General features: G+C 34.8%; 1 protein-coding gene across 2 annotated transcripts in view; it reads right to left on the bottom strand.

Moving 5' to 3' along the window:
• SPAG9 (sperm associated antigen 9) overlaps positions 1-18,591 on the bottom strand; it is a 76,092-nt gene extending 57,501 nt beyond the window's left edge. For both annotated transcript variants that reach the window (XM_006176972.3, XM_006176973.3), the window contains exons 1-2: positions 18,100-18,591; positions 12,950-13,100 (exon numbers count right to left, since the gene is read on the bottom strand). In XM_006176972.3, coding sequence (XP_006177034.1) covers positions 12,950-13,100; positions 18,100-18,260 — 312 coding nt within the window. In that variant the 5' untranslated portion in view covers positions 18,261-18,591. The remainder of the gene's footprint in view (positions 1-12,949; positions 13,101-18,099) is intronic.
• Between the last annotated feature and the right edge of the window lie 3,214 nt (positions 18,592-21,805).

The following is a 21,805-nucleotide window of genomic DNA, read 5'->3' as shown; positions in this document are numbered from 1 at the left end:
TCTTTATTGCTTGTGTTTAAATTGATTACCTGCAGTGCAATACACTATCTCCATACTCCTAATAAAATCAGCTGAATTATACACCCAACTATTTTCTTCTGTGCATCTCAAATACAGGACTGACTTCCAATGGGAAGAAAGATAAACATAAATAGTTCGGTTCTCTGTAAACTCCTTTTCTCTTAAAATTAAAAGACAAAATTATTGACTATTAATTACCCTGAGCTGGTGATTGGCACCTAATTTAAAAGTAGCTGATTAAAGTTTAGTCAAGCAAACCAGCTTGTTAGGAGTTGAGTCAGGAAAACCAACAAGAACATTCCTGGAGCCAAAAAGAGCTATAGTGAAGATAACTTGAAGTCAGCCTGAGTACCACTCTCTTGATCTTTGTTTTGATGTGTACTCTGGTTAATAGAAAAAATAAAAGTGTATTATTTTGGTTCGTCTACCAGCCTTGTTAATTCATATTTATGTTACCATATATATGAATTCTCACCCTTTAAAGGTTTAAAATATAAATTATATTTAAAAATTAATATAAAATAAACAGTCCAGGCTCCTGATGAATAGTATTGATAGACAGCACTTAAACCCATCAAGACTATGGATTCAGAAAGTCCCAGAGAATATCACGTTCATCTATAATGACGAAATGATACACCTCTGAAGGTATCTGAAAAACAAATAATTTGAGGTTGATCTTGATCTTGCCATTTATTACTTAATTAATTAAAAGTTCACAATATAAAGAGTCTGGCAAAAGCCCTCTTCCCCACATTCACTTGTGGATCTGAAATAAAGTAACCAGGAGAGAGCTGAACCTAACAGGAAAAGGACTGTGACATCTTAGGGGATCTCAAGGTTTAGGGCTACAATGAAGCGGTAAATTAGTATATGCTTAGAATAAGATGGTATTTTAAAATTTGTCCTAGGCTATCCAAATAACATGAGATTTACTGATCTGTAACTTATTTCCCTTTTATACTTTTACCACATAAAAATATTTTACACACATTGAAATAGCTCACTGTGTGGGCTGTACTTCTGACAACTGGATCCCAGGATAGAGCATGAGAGTTGAGGAAGGAAAAGCTCTGAATTTTAGGGACTAGTTTTCAAAAGAAGTATTTTCCTTGGTCTCCCAGGCAGTGGTGACATAAATGTCCTAAGATTAGCAGGAAGTAACTGAGACATCAAGTTTCTGCTATAGTGTTTGACCGAGGGCACAATATTCTTACATTGTATCTCCTATGGAAGAAAGTATGAAATTCTCTAACAATGCCGCCAAAAAAAGCAGAAGGAAGAAAGACAAGTCTAAACATTAACCTGTTAAAACATAAAATGTATCACTTTTGGTCAACAGTAAGGTCATAAGACATCACGTGCAGAACAAGGGAAAATCTTTACTAGGCCCTAAATGGAAACTGGAAGCACTTATAAGAATTAATTATTCAACATAAAGTTATAGGGGAGGTACATGCTATTATTCCATATGTAATCTGTGGCTTCTGGAGACCTCCAACTCCTATTTTATGCTGGTCATGTCCCAGCACTGGGGTACTGTTTTAGCTAACAGTCTTGACTACAAATGCTGCCTTATTTATCTGAAGACCACTAGCCTACCAATTTCCAAATGCCTGATGTCATTAAGAAATCCTCTTCAATGGCACGTGGGTGCCAAACATGGAGACTTACAGGATTGCCAAGTTTCTTTCTGACAGACTTATTTATTTTGTAACCCCATTCTCACCCTTTCACTCTTTAAGAAACGGTCAGATTGTAGGCTGTGCCTGTCGCTGGAGAATGCCCACAAAACCAAGGGACATGACTGGAGAATCCAGTGCTACAGGTACAAAGGAATGGCACTCCTGTGCAACAAAACAGAAAATAACAAGGGCTAGTGAGGTGTAGAGGGAAATTAGGACCCTTGTGTACCATTGGTGGGGTTGTAAAATGGTGCAACTGCTAAGGAAAACAGTATGGAGTTTCCTTATAAAATTAAAAATAGAACTACTATATGATCTAGCACTACCCCTTTTGGGGTATCTAACCAAACAACTTGAAAGCAGGGATTCAAAGAGATATTTGTACACCCATGTCCACAGCAGCACTATTCATAATAGCCAAGAGGTAGAAGCAACCCAAATATCCATTAAGGGATGATGGATAAACAAAATGTGGTGTACATATGTACAATGGAATTTTATGCAGCCTTAAAAGTAAAGAAATCCTGTCATGTGCCACAACATGAACCTTGAGGACATTAGGCTAAGTGAAATAAGCCAGTCACAATAAGACAAATATTATGATTCCACTTATATGAGGTATTTAAAGTAATCAAACTCATAGAAACACTGAGCAAAGTGGTAGTTACCAAGGCTGAACGGAAGGGAGAAAGGGGAAGTTGTTGTTTAATGGGGACAGAGTTTCAGATGTGCAAAACAAAAAAGTTACAGAGATCTGTTTCATAATGTGAATACTCTTAATACTACTGAACCGTACACTTAAAAAATGATTAAGATGGTAAATTTTATGTTATTTTTTTTAATTGAACAAAAAGAGAAATAGGTGTCATTACTTTTAGCTTCACTTGAGATACCACAGTAAAAACAATCTAGTCTTTGTGCTGTTTTCCTACGGGTTTCAGAAATCAGGCTAGAAGTCTGTACGCCTTTATAAAAGACTTTCAGTTGTTCCATTCATCAAAAGCCTCAGCCTTGTATAGATACACATGTCATGTGTTATCTGGCATTGCCCCATTGCTATTTACGTTCAGATAAACTATAAAGTAAGTTCACAACTATGAAAATAAATTATCTCATCAAGGACAACTTAGAAATGTGTTTTTCTAAGTAGTGTTTTCCTAAGTAGCCTGCCTGACTTCATCTGAAATAAATTGAATAACGGGGTAAGTAACTGTGTTACATAAATTTGTCTTTTAGCTTCAAAGATTTTATGTAATGTAACTACATACTAATGTAATTAATGTAAGGAAACAAAATTACAGAAGGTAACTAGCCCCATGGAACCCCCATATAATACTTATCACCTTATACTTTAATTTCTTTGCTTACATTTCTTTCACCCCAAGTAAAAGTTAAATTTTCAAAGAAGCAGTTTAAACACTCTTCTGATTTACAACTCTATGGCATAACAGAATCACAATATTCTCTGTGTACATGTAATTTCTGGAGAGCTTCATAACTATAATTTGATTCCTAGAAGAGTCTGTGACCCAAAGAAACACTAGGAACCACTACTCTAGACACATTTAGATGAAATAGGTGTAGATACTGTGGGTCCAAAAAAATTCAGTCTATTAAAGGAGAGGCATGGATGTCCCACCTCGAAGGATATTTCTAAAAAAGACACTATTTCACTGCCACAGACCTACTGAAAGGCTTAACCTGCTTAACCCTGGCCTAGTGGGTAGAAGAAAGTCTTATTTAGTCTTTATATCCCCAGTGCTTAGCTTATCAAGCCTGACATGAAGTAGGCTCTCAAAAGATGTTTGCTGATGAAGCTGAGTGGTGCCCTGACTGGAGCTGAAGAAATCTGTTCAACTAGCGAGGCAGCCCATGGTAAAATGATATATACTAGGCTGTCTCCAGGACACATACAAGTTATATACATTCTACCCTGAGGAAGGCATTTGTGTAAAACATACTGGTTTTCTTACTTAGAGCTGAATAAATGGAAATAGGCTGAATTTCCATAGGATTTATTTACATTTTCTAATTTCAAACTGTTGGCTTTAGAAAAGATTACAGTAAACCCTAGCAACCACTGTAGAAGACATAATTTTCTTTTGCATATCAGTGAATAACATCAGTAGTTTTCTAAACTGAGCCACTGATGTCTTGAGAATAGCAGTTGAGGAAGTAACCAAAAGTTAATCGTTTTCATTTACTTTTTGCAAAATGTTTTTTTAACCTCATTCTCACCTCCTATTCTATAGCCTTCAGGACTACTGCTGAACTGGGAAGAAAGAAAGATTATAAAAAAGAAAAACAAATCATGTATTTACTAGGTGTTAGCAAATTTCTAAGTACCTTTGACTTGTACTCTCTCAGGATAACAAGACCTATTTCTCTATTATCTACTATGTTAAAATGAAGGTTTGGGGGTTTTGTTTTGTTTTGACTTAAAATCATCACCTTTAAGCCTCTGTTTTAAGCAGTATCATGAATCAGAGGCCATCACTTGGATTTTGTCTTACCTTATACTTTATCAATAAGCAGCTCATCACTTAACCCTTTTTTCTATTCACACAGCTGTGTGAAATCTCCCTGAAATTTATCCTAATCATCTTGGATAATTAACATGATAAATATTCCAGTTTAGCATACTTGGAAACATTGAATGCACCCTTCTTCCCCACCCCCATCTCATTTCTGAAACTGTTAGATAACACTAATAATCAAAGGGTAACCAAGATTCAGATTTTTTTTTCACAAAAACATCTACTTACTCATAGTTTTCTTTCTTTCTCTACACTTACCCCCTTTGAGACAAAAGTGTTTCTCTTAAATACAAAGCAACTTCAAATTTTAAATATTCTTAGTCTGGAAATTCATCAAAGTCTTTTTGAAAGTTTAAAATTCAGCTGCCAGGTCTGTTAATTCCCGCAAATGAACAAGGCATAATTTCATTTTTTTCTTTCTTTCTTTTTACTGAAATATAATTGACTTACAATATTATACTAGTTTCAGGTATAGTGGTTCGATATTTTTATACATTACAAAATGATCACCACAGTAAGTCTGAGTACCATCTGTCATCCATCATGTTACCATACCGGTAGTTCAAAATTACTGTATGAAGTCATACATTATTATTAACTATATTTCCTAAGCTATAAATTACATCCCTGTGAGTTCTTTATTTTATGAGCTTTAAGTCTGTACTTCTTAATCTCCCTCACCTATTTCACTCATCACTCCACTCACCACCCCCAGCAACTACCAATTTGTTCTCTGTATCTGAGTCTGTTTCTGTTTTGTTATATTCGTTCATTTTGTTTTTTAGGTTCCACATTTAAGTGAAGTCATATGGTTATTTGTCTTTCCCTCTCTGACTTATTTCACTTAGCATAATACCCTCTAGGTCCATCCATGTTGTCATAAATGGCAAGATTTCATTCTTTTCTAGTGGTTGGGTAATATTCCATTTAATATACCACAGCATAATTTACTTTGTAGAAACCAAATGGCCTCTAACTTAATATTTGTTTATATGATCTTTGATCCAGGATTCTCATCTTTAACTCTTCTCAACTATCATTTCATCAAAGCTATGTAAATTACTGCATGGCACTCTCTAAATAAAAATGAAAGATTATGAACATACATTTTTAAATAAGAAAAGCAAGCTGCAGGATATACTTAGAGCATAAACTCAATTATCTTACAAAGACATACATGAGTATGAACTATCTTTGTGCACATGTAAAGAAAAGGGTCTGAAGGTTACACCAACTATTCACAGTGACTGGGAAGGAAGGAATGGAATTTAGAGTTGAAGAACCTACATTTTTACTCTAGATTCTTTGATATTATGATTGTGAAACAATATTAATATAATTTTTAAAGAAATCATTAAGCCTGCTTTATAAAATATATGGACTGAGCACCTTTACAACATCTCTATCATCTGGCATTGTGCCTGATCCAGGAGGCATCAATGTTTTTTTAATGCAAAAAGCAAGGTAATTTTTCTTCAACAGGAAATATTTAGGCTATTTTAACCTATTTCAAGAGCTTGTTTAAACATTAAATATCAACAGTACATAATACTCATGTGCCAATTATTTCAAAAGAAGTCACATCAGAAATATAAGCTACAAATACCATCATTTTAAAATAGTATTATTTATCTAAAGTTTTCCAATTTTCATTTTGAACATAGCCTCTCAGTCAACACAACCTAATAAATATGCCAAAAAGGAAAAAAAAATCTCATTTATAAATTACTCACTAATAAACAACTAATTCCAGCTCCTCTTCTCCAAGCAAGAGTTAAAAGGGGAAAAAGAATATATCTTACCATTTCATTTGTCAGTTACACCTCAATAAAGATGAATGAGAATGGGAAAGTACCAAAACACTATGAAGAGTAACTCTTCACTCCCTTTCCCCTTCAAACCCCAAAAGTCATCTGTGAATGATTCTTCAAGTTACCAGATGAGACTGTATGTGAGAGGAAAGGTTTACAAATAAAAATTGAAGTTACAGAAGAAATTCCGTATCCTCTGTCACAAGCAGAAACAATGCAAAATATGACAACATACAATCCATTTTTCTTAAAATTCTATTTTTATTTTACCCTACTATGAACACTAATATAAAAATCCAAAAGGAGGTAATATAGAATACAAACCAATGGAAAAAACCAACAAAAGCATCAAAGAAGAAAGGGCTTACAAGCAATCACACTCCAAGCAATAAGCACATTTAGTGCCTAGATCTAGGTTCCTAAATACCTTTCTCCAATAAATGGAACCAATTACACAGCTGGGGCAAGGAAAATATAAGAGCCCAGAGCATCCAAGGGTGCCAGGACAGAAGGCAGGCAAAAGAGCACGGGCATGTCGAAAGGGTATAGGATGACTCCTAAAAGAGAGCCAAAGCTGGAAAAAGTTGAACAAAAAGTAAGTAAGAGCATTGGATAGGATAACCTACAGAATAAAATAAATACCCATGAGTCAAACAAGGAAGGAAGGGAGGGAGGGAGGGAGCAGATAGCTCTCCCTTCCAAAAGAATTTCAGTTAGTAGATGCAGGATGAGGAAAATACAAAATAACCATTAGAACACTACAGTAATAGTTGTTGGTAAGATCCACTGATGGACACTAAAATCAGTGAATCAGAGTTTGAGGAGAAACAGGATATTTGCAGTTGCAAAGTATATCCACCAAGATATTTATTAATTAAATTATAAAGGGGAAAATGGTGACTATACAGTGGAGAAATCCAACACACACCAGCTGAACCAAGCAGGCAAGGTTAACATCACCACTAAGGCATACTGCTTCTGTAGTATTCTTGCCAAAAATATAGCCTCAATCTTACCATGGGAAATCATCAGAGAAGCCAACACTGAGAGAGATTCTACAAAATAACTAACCAGTACTCTTCAAGCCTGAAGGTCATTAAAGATAAGGAAAGGCTGAGGAACTGTCACATATGAGAAGAGACTGAGGAAACATAATTCAATGCAATGTGGGATCCTGGATTGGATCCTGGAACAAAAAAAAAACAGTAGTGGGAAAACTGGCAAAATATGAATACCAGTCTATAGTTTATGTTAATTCCTTAGTTTTGATAATTTTACCACTGTCACTTAACATTGGTGAGTGATGGGTATAGTTCCCTTTGTACTATTTTTACAACTTTCCTGTAAGTCTAAAATATTTCAAAATGAAAAGCAAAAACAAAACCAAAAACGGAGAGCTTTATTTTGAAGTTTAAAATTATACATGCATTTTATAATAGGGATCTTTAATTACAGAAGATACAGGAATAAGGTTTATTAACTACTACAGAGATTCAAGCTTGGGAAAACTAAAGAAACAGGAACAATTTAAGACTTAATCACAAGTGCAGGAGGATGGAAAATTCTTCTAAACAAGAATGCTGGCTCGGTTCAGACATTTCCTGTTCTGTATGCTAAGCACATCCCCTAAAGAATACAGCACACTTTGACCACTGGCTTTACATACCAAACCCTGCAAACAAGACCTCCTCACAGAAGTCCCACTGAAGTATTTCAAGTCATATGGTTTCAAAAAAACCTTTAAAAATTTCACAAGTAAGTACCAATCCAATTGCTTTTTTAGCTAAAACTGTTTTTCCTCAGTTCTAAAAGTCACATTCTACTTATAATCAACAACATAGGAGACTCTTCAAAGGAAAAAAATAATGCTTTGGGGAAGTATATATACATGCATGTGCATATACTACTCACACACACGTGACTTGTGCAGGTGCATATATGCACATAGGTGTATATATATACATATACATGTGTATATGTGAAACTAGACAGAATCTACGAAATCATTGCAAAGTGATACCAACCAAGGTCTAGAAGACAGCATGAAAATTTTATGTATCGGACATTTTAAATAATATTTAAAGCACTCTGCTCTCTCTCTTTCCATATTTGGGCACAAGGAAGAGATATCTGAACTCTAAACTTGTAAAGCAATGAAGAACTTATACAACACTGTACAGCTACCATCCCTTTGGCAAGAACTTTGGCAAATCTATCAAAATCTTAAATACATGCTTTAATCCAGCAATCCCACTTACAGGAATCATAAACACATACAAAATTATGCACAAGGTTATTAACCACAGCGTTGCTTGTAATAGCAAAAGACTACGAAAAACTGAAGTATCCCATCAATAAAGCAGATTTTAATGGCAGGTGGGATATGTGATCCCTTTCTGTCAGCACTTCCTCTACAATTCTGATGTATCATTTATCTTTCTTCACTCCCTTGCTTTCAGTTTCTTTTTCTACTAGACCCTTCCTCTAAGCATTAAAACAACTCAGTGTCTCCCGTTCTAAGAGTACTTTCCCCTTCACCCTGCCAACTCAAGATATCCTTTCACTTTTCTCCCATAACCACCTTTCTTGAGTAATCTACACTTCCTGTTACCTCCTTTCATGATTCACATTCACTCCTGTTAATGGTCCTGCAACTCAAACTGCTCAAACCTACACCTACAAATTTACAAATTCAGTCCTCATCCTACTTGACTTCTCCATACCAGCTGACTCTGCTAACAACTCTTTCCATTCTAAAGCTCTTTTGCTGCTTGACTTCCAGGGCTGATCTCTCCTCTCTGCCACTATAACCCCTTCCTCTCCAGCTAAGGCCCTTCTTTCCCTGTACATCTTCTGCCTCTCCATTCCAGATTGTTCCCCCCACCCCCATATCAATGCTGCCTTCCTCACCTGCTAAGGCTCTGACATCCTATGCCTGGCACCTTTCCTTAAGGAGGCCCTCCGTCATTCTGTTCAGTCTGACACCCCCAAGCCGGATGCCCCTCTGCAGGGATGACCTTAATAGTGCTGAGGCCCTGACTCTCCTACACCAGGCTACCCTCACATAGATACATTCCTAGCCTTGCTCAGGTTGTGATACCTACTTTACCCCGCCCCATACCACCCTGTGGATGCTCACCTTGTTCTGCCCTAGGTACCTAGCAGCTTTAGGACTCAACTGTGCAGAAAGGAAAGAGGAAGGGCAGATAATGCAATACTACACCATCTTAATAATTACAGTGTTACAGTAAGTCATGCATTATCTAGCAGGCCAAGTTCTTGTTTTTATTGTTCTTTAGGACTATTGTGTTATTCTTGGCCTTTTTTTCTCCAATTTCTTCTTTATTTACAGCTTGTTCATGAATATAATTCAGCTGGATGAACAACCTTACCTTAACATTATTGCTCATTTCCAGCCTTAGCATTTTTATAATATACTTTCAACAGAAAATGTCATTTAATATAAGAAGTTGTTTTTTTACCAATTTCACTAGAAGCCCCCAGTAAAAATTTTCTATTAATGATGCAATATAAAACTCCTCTGCTCTCTGCCTTAAACTGATCTCTAAACTAAATTTATGAGAACCACTAACAAGGTACCAAGTGAGGCTTCATGTAATCTGTGGCATTTAGATTGGCCTTGAAAGAGAGTATTTTTACAGGTGGTAACCTAAGCAGGATACAAATACATATGTGGGAAAACTATATAGAAAAGCAATTGGATGTAAAGGTGTGGAGTTCAGGAAAGGGGTCAAGGTTGGAGATTCAAACTTGTGAACATTGATGGGTGGTTGGCATTTACAGACATGAACTTGAGCTACTAAGATTAAGTAGAGGGTTCAACTTTAAGGCCTAGAGAATTCTTAACTTTTAGAGGTCCAAAACAAGCAATGGAAAAGAACCTTTGAAGAAAACCAGTGAGTCGGAGAGACAGAGAGAGACAAAAAGAAAAAGACAAAGAATAGGATCCCAGGAGCAAATTGAAGAAAGCATTTCCAGAAGCAGAAAGTATTCAAATGTGTCAAATGCTGCTACAAGGTAAGGTGGGAATGAGAAGTTTCCATCATATTTAGAAAGATGGATGTTTTGGGTAACCCTGAAGACACACTGGTACAGTACAAAGGACTGAAAGCCTCAGAGGAACTGGATGAAGAGGGGGGGAAAAAACCAAAAATGTTTCTCGAACATGCCAAAGTTTGTCCCCACCTCAGGGTCTTTACAAATGCTATTTGATCGCCCTGAAACACATATTCCTCTAGATCTTTCCATGCACCTGTACATACTTCATGTCAGCGTACAAGTCACCACCTCCAAGAGGTCTTCCTTCATCACTCTAAAATAAGCACCCCTCCCTACTAATTACTCTCTAGCCCCTTCCTTTGCTTTTTAAAAACAGTACATAATAGTACTTGAAAGTCTGATTTCATCTGTTTGTCCATTTCCCCCCAGAAGAATACAATAAATAAAAGAATAATATGTATAAATACTTATTCTTAAGAAGAACTCCTATATTTTTCTAGTTGCATCAGTCCTGGCAGATTTTGCAGTACATTTATCCCTCAGTATCTGCACGGGATTGGCTCTAGGACCCCCTGCAGATACCAAAATCCGCAGATGCTCGTCTTCTCTATAAAATGGTATAGCATACCTGAAGAAATAACGTTATTGACTACAACTCTCTCACAATGAGAAATCTGCAAGAAAGCAACAGAGAGGGTGCATAACTTTACAATCACTGGCAAATTCCCCTTACTGCCGTTCTTCTACCAAAGTGTCCTACAGTTCTGGTTTCTTGGTTATAACCCATCATGTGCTTTTCTCACAACACATTTTCACCTTAACCTTATTGCACAGAAAAGTTATGCTAGTAAAATTAATATTAATTATAATTCTTACCTTCAATGTTTCATAACAAAGGCAAAGCATACTCTAAATATAGCTAGGTCATCCTCAAAGTTATCAGAAAAGGGAAAACTAAAGAACACCTTACATTAGACATCTAGTCTAGTTCCCATCAGACACGGAAACCAAGATTAGTGTGTATGTACAATGCAATCCAAGGAAACTCTAAACTCCCGACTCCCAGGTTTGTTTTTGTAAAGTTAGAGAAAGATATCTGATTAATAACAAGGCTTAGGTAAAATATTTCCTAATTACGAGACATAATTTACAAAAAAGACTTTTACCATTTTGTAATGTACTATTTCATTCCCAGAAATCTTTATCTTTGAGCCTTTATCTCATTAGTAGCTCCATGTCCAGAGTAGAGACAGACTGGATTTTATTTTTAAAAAACTCTCTGGGGAATATTTGTCTTAGTATTTGTAGGGAGAAAACAAAAAAAAAACCTTCCATGTTTAAATCCATATTAATAACCTGTTAATCAGTTTATAGTTTATCAATAGAGTTCTGTCACAGCATGTCACTGGATTAAATAACAAGAGAATTATAACAATCTTCTCTTTAAGGTATCTTTTTGGGTGGATTAAAATATAGTTACCATACGGTATACATTTTTAATGTATTAGAAGTATCCCTCCTACTTAATTTTGTTTTGGGAAAGGGACACAGCAAGTAGGCGACTAAGGGATGGGTGTTTTAGAAGATCTATTATACCAACAGGCAGGCTAAAAAAGCCAGTGTGGCTGTGGGAGTAAAGAGTGAGAGAATCTCCTAGTGACAATGAGCAGCTGTATAATTATGTTCTATTAAATTGAGCAAAAGGAAAGGAGAAGGGAAAAAAGGTGAGGTCAGACTACAGTTAAAAATACTTTTCAGTGGGAGAAAAGCTATAAAATATTTATTGACTGCTTACTGTTTCGAGCACATTTCAAAGGTCAGTGGAATGATTCTAAATGCTTCTACCTACCAGAGCTCAGAAACATTTATATTATCCCAAAAGAGTCTGTCTAACATCTAAAACAAATAATTTATTCAATAAACATGTTCTGAGTGACCACTATATGCTAGGCACTTTTCTAAGTGCTAGGTATACAGCAGTAAATAAACCACATGGATTTTATGTTCTTAATGGAAAGGAAAAGACAAAATAAAGAAGTAAATGACTTAGTATTTTAAAAGTATTTTAAAAATTTCGTAAGAGCTATCTTTAAGTACTTAAACCATAATAAGTACTTTGGCAAAAAAGAAAACAGAAAAAGGAGATAGGATGTAAGTAATTCAGTTGTATTCACTGTAGGTAGCCTGTTTGTTTTACCACAGAGCAGACTTTCTAATGTAACAAGTTTCTTTTATAATCAATATTTCCTTTATAAATATTCCACCTTATAAGATACAAACTATAACTTCAAATATTTTGAATTATTAGTGTATCTCCATTCTTAGAATATATTATTGTTTATATTTATAACTTATTTGATGACAAGTTCTTGGTTAAGAAAATAATCTATAATGAGCCAGACCTTTTTAGCTATACACAATGTACTTTCGGATATTGTTTTATGAAGGTTTTTGAGGAAGGTACCATGTTCTTTTTTTTTAAGTGAAGTCCTAGTAAATTGTGAAGGTTCCAAGAGTGAAGCAGGGATTTCAAGTTCAATGATTTTCAATTTAAAATACAGAATTACTTTCACTGGTCACCCCATCTTAAATTCATTATAATGTAGCCTAAATCAAATAGAAATTTTGGTCATTAGTATCATTAGTATGCTAATGAAGAAATAACAATGCTTGACTTTGTTTTCCTATATAACTTGAAAAAGAATAATAAAAACTAAAACTCTTTGGGATGAGCTCATTTCCAATTAAAAAAAGGCAGTTTTATAAACTAAAATGTATACATACTATTTCATTATGTTCTGGTTGTCTAGTACCTCAACTTGGATAAAAAAGCTTATAAAACATAAGCTGAAGATTTTCAGAGAACAAAGCTTACCTTCAGGCTGGTATGAGAACGTGGTTGACTTAATTCCTGAAATTTCCATTGCTCTGATCCAGGGGTCTCTCCGCCTTTCTGAGTGTCAGGTGTAAGCAGTCCGTCTCCAGCAGGTAACGGGAAAATGCCTAATGATATAGGGCGTTCTTTTCTATTTGGGGAGGGGAGAAAAAATTAAGCATTAATTAATCTTTAACTTTTATTTATCATGACTGTAATTAATAAGCCTGAGCTGTCATTGCTTGAGAATCATCATTCTTAAATAATACTGTTTGCCTATCTGAACAAGTAGACTTATCAGAGAGAAAGCACAGTCTCAGAAGTTAAATTAGCCCCAAAAAATCAACTAAGAAAAGTAGTAAGAAAGAGTTTAAGAAATCTTTTAAGTTCTGAAGAGTTCCTTGCCCAAGAAGCAGTCTGTGGTGTGGTTTCACAGCAGGAAGAGCTGCTATGTTTTCACTCAAACTTAGGTCAGCCCTAGGGGAACTTGCAAACTCCTTCTTTAGAACTGACTCCAATCCCTGCTTATAGACTTCCCAATTCCTCACACACCAGTAAGAATTTACCCAAGCCTCTTCAGAGTATGTCTTTTCTGCCTAGAGGAAAATCAATATATCATCTAAGTTAGAGCTGATTAAATGGTAAAAGGAACATGTGGACCAAAAAATGTTGCCTGCCATTCCAGTATACAAATGTTGCCAGCCATCAAGCCATTAGCCACTGCAGCTACCCTGATGGTATGCCCTCAGGGGAATTCAGAATGGAGAAACTGAATTCAGGAACTGGCCCTAGATAGTTAAGATGCATATCACAGAAATAATTTCAATGAACCCAGATTCTTGCATCTTCCTATACATAGAAAAGCACTGAAATCATTAACTTGAGATGTCTGTTTTTTGTGATTAGCAGTAATCTTTTGATGTTTCATTATATGTTTTTCCCCACTCATCAAAAACTCCTATACATCCTGGTTCCTCCCTTACCTCTTTGGAACAGTTCCTCAGAGCTATCTGAGTGGCTGCCTTCTTGGGCTATGGTCCTTAGTAATGTCCCCCAGTAAAACATAATTCTCAACTTTTAGGTTGTACAGGTTTTTTCAGTTGACAAACTCAAGAGTTTTATCCCCTAAAGTAGGAAAGCTGTATTTTTCTACAAAACCAACATATGAGTTCCTTTCTATCACAATACATAAGAAAACAACTGTCAGTTTTTCCAAACACAGAGGCCAAAAAATTCTATGAAAGACTGTAGAGTTTCCAATGCTTTGTGGGAAATTTTAATGAACAAGAGTTTCAATTTTAATAATAATAGAATTTTAACAAGAATCTTTTGCTGATGCAAAGGATTTTTAGAGGGTAGAAACAAGCCTACTAACGGGTCATCCTGGGTCATTAATTCAAATGGAAACTGGCAAGAAAGGAGAGACACCAAAGGTTTAGGGCCTCCTGGAACCTTAGCACTACTGGTAAAAATGTAAGAAGAGAAACATTGAGGTTATAAATAGAAGTGGGAAAATATTAAGCTTTGCTAAATAAGTCTTTTATTCTGTTAAGCTCCTTTTTTTTTTTTTTTTTTTTTTTGGTGTGTAAGCTCATTTTTATACCAAGAAACTTAAGCTACTTTTGAAATGTGCCCTCACTTAACACAAAGGGTACATGCTTTCATTGCTTAATAATAATCAGAAAGGATTAGTACAACTGTCAAACACCTTCTTATAGATTAGGTGAAGCAAAGGGGTTGGTTTTATTAAAGTTGTATGCACAAAGGAAACAGAATAGGACTTGTCCCTATCACCAGTAATTGCTCATCACTTCTTCACACTTGGGGTACTTTTCCTATTTGATTTGGGAGGAAAATTCAAATGCAGGGAAGCAGCTCAACAAAAGGCTAGATTTTAAAACCAAATCAAAGTTTATTTCTACAAGCTGCCAGAACAACCAAGTAACAAAGTAGTCAGCTATTCTGTTAATACCAGTTATTCCCAACTGCTAGTTCAGCAAAGTTTCCATAAGTCCATGGCAAAAAGAGGCATTATTTATTATATCCTTATCGGATAATATGGAACACATTATACACATACATGTTTCCACATATCACAGAACATGCTCTTTCTTGAGAATAACTCACACTTCCTACATTTAATCTGCTTCTTTGATTTTAAAATGCCCTTTCTTTCATCAAATGATGGTGACAATGACTGAAAATTAGATTTTTTGTTAATGTTTGAAAATGACAAAATAAAAAGTTATTGACCTAATGTTTATCCCCCAATTTGGAAAGAACGTATTTTGGGAACTGAAGATCTAACGGTCTAAGAGCTACGAGTTTACTTACTTACTTTTTAACATATCTTAATGACTTAAGCAAAAAAGTGACCAGGAATTTAATCAGATAGAATTTAATGAAAAGCTCTCTAACTCAAAAGGCAAAGAAAAGATAATACAGACTTCATTCAAATCCATCACAGTGCCAGCAGCAGTCAAAATACAGGCCAGTCATGAGAATTGTCTTCCTTTATGAAAGACAACACAATCATTTTCACACATGTCAAATACTGAGTAAGTGTAAGACTACTGAGGGAAGGAGTTGGCCATGAATCCAAGTTTTTCTTTCCAACTCCTGTTAACTAGTAAATCTACAATCCAAAATATAAGTAGAATTCAAACCTTTATATTGTTTTTATTTATCCTTCAGAAACTCCTCTCTAGGGAGGGAAATTTTCTTTAGAGTCTCATAGCTATCTGTCAAGAGGGTCAATGGTGCTCTCTGTTACATTGTTCCAACTCTGGAAAAATAATATTACTATACACATAAGACATGGGGGAAGGGAAGAGGACATGTAATTATGCAATTTAATTAGAATCCTACTTTCAAAAGGAGACCCTAAAAACAGAACATCAGCCCTGTACTATGTTGGTACATACGTTTGATCCTCTATATAGTAAATGTTTCAGCAAAACCCACAGAAGAAACCAAAGAATGAAATACGTGTAGAAAAATATCAAGTGGCAAATTTAAACCCCAGGTGTTTCAATATGCTATTACTGTCTAGAAACAAAGCTATCACCAGCTGTCAGAATCCTTGTTATATATTTTTTTGATTGCCTTAGTTCCATATATCCATTTTTAAGTTGGTTATTTAAATGTTACCTTATGTGCATAAATCATTTCACAAATATGTTTTGAAACAGCTTTTTGGTTGTATTCCCATTTAAAAGAAATAGTCATTCATAGAATCTACTATATATGTGTATTATAAAGGGCAGTAAAAAAGATTACATTTGTTCAACACCTACCACATGGCAAGCATTGAGATGATTTATTTACATTATCTCACTTTATCTTCATAAGGAAACAGGGTTTATTTTCTCTGTTTTCAGATTAGGAAAAGTAATGCTCAGAGACTTTGGGCACTAGTAATCAGCAGAGATGGGATTCAAAGTTAGATCTGTTTGACTCTAAGACCTATGTACTTCGAACTACCTACTTCTTGACAATTAAATCTTAATATTGAAAACTTTGTTATCTTTCTTCAATCAGATCAACAACTTTTATATCAAGGAACTTTTAAAACTTAATTATAAGTTATTTTTACTAATAAAATAGCTAAAGCTCAAATAGTTTTTGCTAAAATGAGGTAAATATAAGTGACTATAAAAATTATTTACTCATTTAATTTACACTGTATCTTGCAACTGATTAAATACACAATAATCACCTCACTTGATTTTTAAAATGACCCAATGGGATAAGAACCTCAGAGGAAGAAACTCGGGCACGAAGATTAAGCAACTTGCCAAAGGTCCCACAGCTGACTTGTGGCAGAGCATTTGTACCCAGGCCCACCAACTCCAAACCTCTTATCCACTGCACAACACTGCATGGCACAGCATGGCACTGGCTTCTCAAATGCAACTGAAACCTAAGACTGCCCTTTAAAATCAGTCTTATTTTAACAGTCTATATATTATTGAGTTAAGCTATTTTTAATTTTCTAAAAAATCTACGTATATATATATACACAAATCTTTTATGTACTAAAATATACAGAAGTAATAAGATTGCTCCCGATTTTTATAAAACCAGGAAAGAAAATAACCAAGTACCTAGTTTTAGACCATAGATGAAATTTAATTTCTAGATCTTTAACTAATGTTGAACATGAACAGACCTACAAATAAGAAAGAACACACTGAGTGAATTTACTACTTTAATTCATCTTAATTTATCTAAATTCACAATTAGGAGTTCAGTATTTTAAGCAAACATTTAAATAATAAAAGCTATACACTATGAACCCTCACTTAAAACCATGCACAAAGCAAAAATCTCAACAAATCAAGACAGTTTTAGTTTGATGAATTAGAAAACAAAAGAAACCAAAACCTTCAACCTCTAGAATGTATAAGATGGTTCTTAGAGCGTGCAGGAGAGTGAACAGCAGAAAAGCTACAAAGATTAATGACTACCCCCACAAGCAGGCATGGGTATTTGTCACACAAGTCTACAAAGAAAGGGCAACATCTGACATAACAATAGTGAATAGGCTTTGCAGAGCTTTCACAACTTTGATGTGTAAATAATAGGGGGAAATGCATTCCTTGCCCTAAAAGGTTTAAATCCTTTTACTTTAAAATACATTTTGTTTTAGGAGGAAAATATTTAAATTGTCAGTTCCCATAAGCTGCTACCAAAAACTGCAAAAAGGATGGCTAAACCTCCAGCAGTCAAAGGATAATCAGAACAAAATAAACACCTATGGCCTGTGTCTAATCAACTACAAGTTCCAATATAAAAGATATTTGCTCCTAAACGCTTAGATGCCAAACGAAGGGGTGGTATAAACTTGGATATGATTCTCTAATCCTGCTCTCCCTTTACTCTTTGAAAGCTGCTTAAAACCACACTGACCTTGTACTTGTGTATAAGTACAATCTGAAAATCCTTTTCTTATGTCGGTGATTTCCAAACACAAAGCCGTATCCCTAAGTGGCAGCCCATAAATTACTATAAATAAGAACAGAAAACCTAGCTTCAGGCCATTTTCCATTGTCTCAATCTGCAACAGAAACGGTTACAAAGCAGACCCGTGAAGCTAAAAATTCAAGAAAAACCAACTAAACAGGGACTTCTAAGAGAGACTGGAGTACCTGAGTATCCTTGGTAGGTTCTGCGTCAGAGCTGGCACTCCGGTAGAAATAGAAAAGTGCACAAGCAGCAAAACAGAGAGAGATACTAAGATAGCAGAATTAATGACCACCGCCCCGCCAACAAAGCCAAACACAAACAGCAGCATGCATCCAGGACTCATGGCGCTGTGCTGGCATGGTGAAACACCCGGACCAGGAGGCCTACACGGGGGCCAGAGGGGTATCTTTGTAGTGAGGATCTGTCATTCAGCTGCTGCCACAAAAACAATGCCATCAGCAGCAGCTTTCCACTTCATCCTGCAGCAGCTCCGGAGCGATGGCGTCATCCCACTCTCCCCACCTCATAACCATAGAGCTGCTGCTCCTAGCATTTATGCAGCAATCCAGAGCGACAGCCAGCCTATTAACTATTTTCCTCTCCACTAAGAGTCCTGGCTTAGCTCATTGGCTACAATGCTTGGAGATCTACATAATTTATTCACACTCCTACAGCAGTCTAACTAACAGAAGTCTAGCTAACCCTTTCAAATGTGCCTCTCTGTAGCAAAAAGGACTTTAAACCAATTATACAGGAGAAAAGAAAATTTTTCAGCATCCTCACAAATCAGAAAAACTTAAAACTAGTGTAATCTCCATTAAGTACTATGAAACAATAAAAATACCTCGATATGTTGCTTATATGGCATGGCTCACAATTTACCTTTTCAATAGTGAAGGCTGTTCTGTGTTTCTATGCTATTCTCTCGTATAGCATTCCAACTACAGTAGAAAGCTTTTGAATCAGCCGAACTATTGTTCCAGGATTAAAGAACAGGGAGAACCAGAAACAAACAGATGATTTATTTCGCTTTTTCTCCAAGCAAAAATGCGTAATTAAAAAAAAAAAAGCTTACCTAATTCTACTATAAGCTGCAGACTCTAGTTGATCACTCCCTGAGAGCTGATGAAGTTTTGTTCTTTCTAAGTGTTCCATGTAATTATGGATCATCTATTTTGAAGAAAGAAAAGAATATACAAAATTTTAAGACTAATACCTGGAATAAAAACATACTATTTTAACAAGGGAAATATTGTAATATAAATTTCTTTATTTATCAGACTACCCATAGTTCCATGTAAAAGAATATTAAGAATGAAAGTTTCCTTTAATGGCAAAGGAATATGCAAATGATTACATTTAAGCATGCTAATATCTGCAAAATTAGCCAATATCTTGCTTAGCATAGCAAAAATCTTTTTTTTCTACAATATGTGATGCTATTAAATAATTTTGACACAAATAACACAAAACAGGATACAGACATTGTGAAGGAGTTGACAAGAGATTACTAATTACTAAAAGTGGCAGGGTATTTGAGAAATCCATTACAAAAATGGGAAACAACAAAGAAATTAACATGAAACTTGAGAAGAAGCCATACCTTAATTTTTTCCATTGTACAAAAGATCCACAGACTAAGATTATTTAAGATTTAATTTAATATCAAGATGTTTATTTCTTTTACCTACAGATTTAGTTGAAAGAATGCTAAAATAGTCTCTCCTTTGTTTGACTGTTAATTACTAGAATCATTACTTCATATAATCATACATAATAATAGTAGCAAATTAAAACAAATGAAAAATCAGAGCACTTTGAATGACTCTTAGATAAGGAAACTTAAGACAGACCAAGCTAAATGTAGAAGCGAAAACTTCAAAAATATCAAGTACACAAACTTGATAGTTCCATGTAAAAGAATATTTTACCGAATAAAATACTAACTACACAAGAAATTCTACAGTCCTATTTGATTTTTTATAATCTAAAGTTTCACTTTTAAGAAACCTAAATCTGACATTAAAACATCTAAAATTCAACAAGTTTCAATCATAAAATCAAAAAGCCTTTGCTAAATACTGACATGATATGAATAGGAAAAAACAAGAGAAGTTATGTTAGCAATTTAAAGGAATGTAAATACCAAGAGTAGGCAAGAAAAGGTGACTGTCTTTCTTGGAAATATTCCTTGAAGTCTTAAAACTATAGCATGGAATAGCCTTGAAGGTCGCTAAACTTTCGTTGTTTGAAGATGGGTTTTATTCTCAATATAACTTAAAATATGTATTGTAGCATATTAAAAGGAAAACTACTCCTTGGTTAAGTTTATTTCTAGGTATTTTGTTGTGATGCAACGGAAATGTTTATGCCAGTTATAAAATTCTGGTTTTGGAAGTGAAAAAAAAAGTGAATGAAGGGCTGCAAATGACAAAATACCCTTCTTTTTTTATGGGTGAGTTGTATTTCATTGCATATATACGCTACATCTTCTTTATCGAACATTCATCCATTGATGTGTACTTAAGGATGCTTCCATATCTTGGCAATTATCAATAATATTGCTGTTAATACTGGGGTGTATGTATCTTTTTGCATTAATGTTTTTGTTTTTCTCGGGTATATGCCCAGGAGTGGAATTGCTTAGCCATATGGTGGTTCTATTTTTAGGTTTCTGACAATGTACAAGGGTTCCCTTTTCTCCACATCCTTGTCGACATTTGTTATTTGTGTTCTTTTTGATGATAGCCATGCTGACAGGTGTGAGATGGTGTCTCACTGTGATTCTGATTTGCATTTCCCTGATATTGGTCGTGTTGGGCAACTTTTCTTGCTCCTGTTTGGCCATCTGCATTTTCTCTTTTTGAAAAATGTCTGTTCAGTTCTTCTGCCCATATTTTAAATGGTTTGGTTGGTTGTTTACTTTTTAATTAAAGTACAGCTGATTTAAAATGTTGTATTAGTTTCTGGTGTACAGCATGGATGGACTTGGAGGGCATTATGCTAAGTGAAATAAGTCAGACAGAGGAAGAAAAATACTGTAAGATAGCACTTACATGTGGAATCTAAAAAAATACAACAAACTACTGAATATAACAGAAAAGAAACAGACTCATAGATGTAGAGAAGGAATTAGTGGTTACCAGTGGGAAGAGGGGAGGGGAGGGACAAGACGGAGGTGGGAGAACTAAGAGGTACAAACTATCACGTATAAAATAAGCTACAAGGATGTATTGTACAACATGGGGAATACAGCCAATATTTTAGAATAACTATAAATGGAGTATAACCTTTAAAACTTCATGAATCACTATATTGTATACCTATAACATATAATATTGTACATCAACTATACTTCAATTTTAAAAATATGACATTGTAAAATAAATAAATAATGGTTTTAAATGAGTAATTTTGCAAATTCAAAAAAAGGGAAAACTACTGAAATGAACAAAGTTTTCAACAAAAATTTTAAATTTATTTTTTAAAAGTATGCTTTTCTTGTGAAAATGTTACTTGGCATGGATGCATGTACAAAAATGAAGAGTTATATAAATCAACTTGAAAGTGTTATTTACTTCAAATAAAAAGCTGAACTCTGATGCATGAATTAAGATGGATAACTATATCAAATCAAACATAAAAAATCAATCAGGCTGTCCCCCAATTAAAACTAGACCAGATAAGATAGAATCACGTGGACATGGTGTGTGAAAGTATTTTAAAATTTTTTAAGTTTACATATTTCAAATTTTAAATTAAAGATTTTAGAAAATCTAAGTTGAATTCTCAGTAATATGAATTTGATTAGTTCAAATGGAGGAATATAAGTTTCTTTAAGCATTCAAATGAATAGAAACTTCCTCTAGAATGCTTTTATAGTAATCT

Source organism: Camelus ferus, chromosome 16, assembly GCF_009834535.1.
Source record: "Camelus ferus isolate YT-003-E chromosome 16, BCGSAC_Cfer_1.0, whole genome shotgun sequence".
Classification (NCBI taxonomy): domain Eukaryota; kingdom Metazoa; phylum Chordata; class Mammalia; order Artiodactyla; family Camelidae; genus Camelus; species Camelus ferus.
Note: the sequence above shows the minus strand (reverse complement) of the source record. Positions and strands in the feature narration are given on the sequence as shown.